Source organism: Myotis davidii, unplaced genomic scaffold (genome assembly GCF_000327345.1).
Source record: "Myotis davidii unplaced genomic scaffold, ASM32734v1 scaffold93, whole genome shotgun sequence".
In the NCBI taxonomy this organism is placed as follows: Eukaryota; Metazoa; Chordata; class Mammalia; order Chiroptera; family Vespertilionidae; genus Myotis; species Myotis davidii.
Window position 1 is genome coordinate 2,364,446 of NW_006292095.1, and position 3,321 is coordinate 2,367,766.

The 3,321-nt window shown below is 48.0% G+C and overlaps 1 protein-coding gene across 2 annotated transcripts in view; it reads right to left on the reverse strand.

Annotated features, from left to right (window-relative positions):
* Window positions 1-607: 607 nt before the first annotated feature.
* Window positions 608-3,321, reverse strand: part of GINS4 (GINS complex subunit 4 (Sld5 homolog)) — a 15,848-nt gene continuing 13,134 nt past the window's right edge. For both annotated transcript variants that reach the window (XM_015565205.1, XM_006765549.2), the window contains exons 7-8: window positions 835-925; window positions 608-740 (exon numbers count right to left, since the gene is read on the reverse strand). In XM_015565205.1, coding sequence (XP_015420691.1) covers window positions 644-740; window positions 835-925 — 188 coding nt within the window. In that variant the 3' untranslated portion in view covers window positions 608-643. The remainder of the gene's footprint in view (window positions 741-834; window positions 926-3,321) is intronic.

Genomic DNA, 3,321 nt, shown 5'->3' on the forward strand with positions numbered 1-3,321 from the left:
CACCACCAGGTCAGCGCGAACTACAGTCCCCATATCACAGGCAGTGATGCCTCTTTATGAATTACCTTTGCCTCACTTTCCTTAGTTCAAAAAATATCACAAAAGGCCTGGCTGGCACGGCTCAGTGGTTGAGCGTCGACCTATAATCCAGAGGTTACGGTTCAGTTCCTCGTCAGGGCATATGCCCGGGTTATGGGCTCGATGCCCAGTCTGGGGTGTGCAGGAGGCAGCCAATCAATGATTCTCTCTCATCATTGATATTTCTATCTCTCTCTCCATCTCCCTTCCTCTCTGAGATCAACAAAAATATATTTAAAGAAAAAAAACCCCTCACATTTCTACAGTAAAAATATTTTTTAAAAAAATGCCCCAAAGGGAAAAGGTGCACAAAGTGAGTCAGTCATGTACTTGCCCAGTATAGACTGAATAGAGCGATGGCCCCACCTGCTGATTCTACATGAACCGGCAGGAAGTTAGGGCATATGCAAGTTAGGAACCCTGCCTGAGTGCCTTCTCAATGCCCAAGTGACTCACAGCACTGCTGAGAAAAGCCTGTTGTCCTTAGACACAGAGTGATATGTGGGGTTTCTAAATATTTTCTCTAAGGTTCCATGTCTTCATTCTTGTTTATTTATTTTTGGTTTTAAATTAGTTGTACAGCTCCAGAAGCTACTAGAGGTGCAATGGTTTTATATCGGATCAAGTGCTGCGAGCCTTCCTCCAAGTCAATCACATAGTCCCTAAAAAAGAAGGAAAAAAATACATGTGCAGAGCTCAGCTGGTGGTCTATCGGGAGAAATATTCCTCACTGTCAAAATCACACACATCACTCACCTCTGCTCATCTGTTTCTGGTTCTACCAGGATGTTTTCTTGTCTTTCTTTCACTCTCAGAAACACATATGAATCTAGATCCGGTTTGGGAACTGCCAAAAAACAATAATGCAATCAGAAAATCCTCAGCAAACACAACCAATATGGGAAAAGTTGCTGGGATTAACTGTACCGAGCACTTAAGGACCCGTGATGTAAAAGCATTTTGGGGGTAGGATGGTGTGAGGAGAGATCTGGCTTCTAGAAACAGCACACTTCCCACCCAGGTTCCACAGAGCAACCATTCATTCAACAAATGATGAGGACTTCAGGCGTGCAGGGAATTCTGCTACGCCTCGTGGAGGACACAGGCAGGCGGAACACATGGTCTCTGGACAAGGGGGTGATAGCAGCATTGGATGGAGCCGCACACGAGTGGCACACTTCCCCAGTGATGTGGGGAGGAAGAAGTTGATGTGTGCTTTAAAGGAAAGAGCAGGATTTAAAGAGGAAGCATGACCCTGGTAGGCAATGGCAAAGGCCACGGCAGAAATATGCATGACCTCCTGGGGGACAGAGTGTGCAAATCTGGTTAGAAAATATTTCTAATATTAAGGAGTAGGAGGAGAGAGTACAGCAAGTCCCCACTTAATGTCATTGATAGGTTCTGCAACTACGTGAAATAATGTGTAACAAAACCAATTTTACTGTAGGCTAATGGATATAAACAAGAATTAAGTTCCTATGGCATTTCATCAATGTTATAATGAAGGGACATTGACTGAAACGTTATTCGGGGTCCTGCTATCTTAGAAACACTGGGATATAAAGTGATAGTCTTGAATAATAGCCTAAGTGGTCCCTCACTGGTTGATTACGGATAAAGCTGTGCCATCCCTCCTCTTCAACCACCAACCAATATCTCAAATGCCCCAAGCTGGGCTGCTCAACAGCTCATTTCCTGGCGCTCCGTTTGTACCTGAAGACCCCCCCAACGGCAGCATCCAGAACCTACTGGATAACTCTGTTCTTAGAGCCCAACTCAGGTCCCACACCGCCCTCGGTTCCCTCAGTCACAGGAGGGGGTTCAGGATAACTGGCCCCAGAGGTCTACAGAGGGCTCCCTGACTGCTCCGGGGTTCTGGGCCTGCCAGAGACTGCAACTTCAGGGTGAGTTAACTCCACTAGGAATCTACTGATTCCAGGAAACTCAGCTTAGATTTCAACATGCCTTCCCCCACCCTGCCATCGGGGTCTACAGTGCTCCAGAGGCCTGAGGGGGACTCACAGCATCTGGGCTAACAAAGCAAGACTCCAATTTCACCAGGACAGGCTGTCCCCCAGCTTCCAATTCCAAGACTGGCTCTAGTCCCTGTAAGGAATCCAGGACAGCGACAAGTGTTTTAGGAGGTGTCCACCAGCATCAAGTAGAAGCTCTGGGACAATGGTGTAGGTCCAGGTCCAGGAATTCAGATGCATGCCCATCAGTAGTCCTATGGCTGCTTTAATCAACAGGCCGCCATAGCAATGGGTAATGATTAGGGATGTGGTCCTTGCTGCATTCCTGTTCTTCTAAGGTGCAGACGAAAGTAGCTGAACTGGACATGGATTGGGCCTTCTGTTTCCCTCAGGCAGGTTCACCAGAATGACCAATTCAGAGTTCTACAATCTGGTATGGGTTTGGCTTGCTTCTGATGTGCACTGTGCCCCCCACCAAATACATGTGCTGAAGCCCTAACCCCTAGTACTTGAGAATGGAAATGTGTTTGGTATGGGGCCTTTAAAGAGGCATTTAAGTTGAAATGAGGCCGTTAGGGTGGGGTCTAATCTAATCTGACTGGTGTCCTTATAAGAAGGGGAAGAGACACTCAGGGGTGGGGAGAGGTGCAACGGGGCGGGGGGTGGAGGGGGGCAGCCATGTGAACAGGCTGAAAGTGGCCATCTGCAAGCCAAGGACTGAGGCCTCGGAGGAAATCAACCCTGCCAGCACCTTGATCATGGACTTTTGGCCTCCAGATCTGTAAGAAAATAAATTTCTGCTGTTTGAGACCCCCTGTCTGTGGTACGTTGTCATCGTAGCCTGAGCTGACTAAGACATCTATCTGGGGAACACGTCTCCATGCATCCTGTCCTAGCTCTTCCACCTGCCACAGGGGCAGTGTGGCCCAGCACAGGGTGGTAGGAGATCAACTGCCAGGACTCAGTTGTACTTGAACTTGTGGCTTCAGCACACTAAGCTCAGTTTGTGAACAAGGTGGATTCCTGTCCCTGGAGCACTGTTGGATTTGGTTTGGCAATTTTGTCTGACAAGGTCCTGCTCAGATATGGTGAGCTGTGAAAGACAGATATGGACTTTAACCTATACGCTAGGGGTCTCCGGTTAGTTGATCCAAGGTTAGGAGTTACTACCATAAGTCCCTCCCCTCAGCAGAATTTTAAGGGGATTCTGTAAAGAGGGCAAGAGGTGGAGGTGTTGGCCACGTTTCATGTCCCCCAGGGCCTCTTTCCC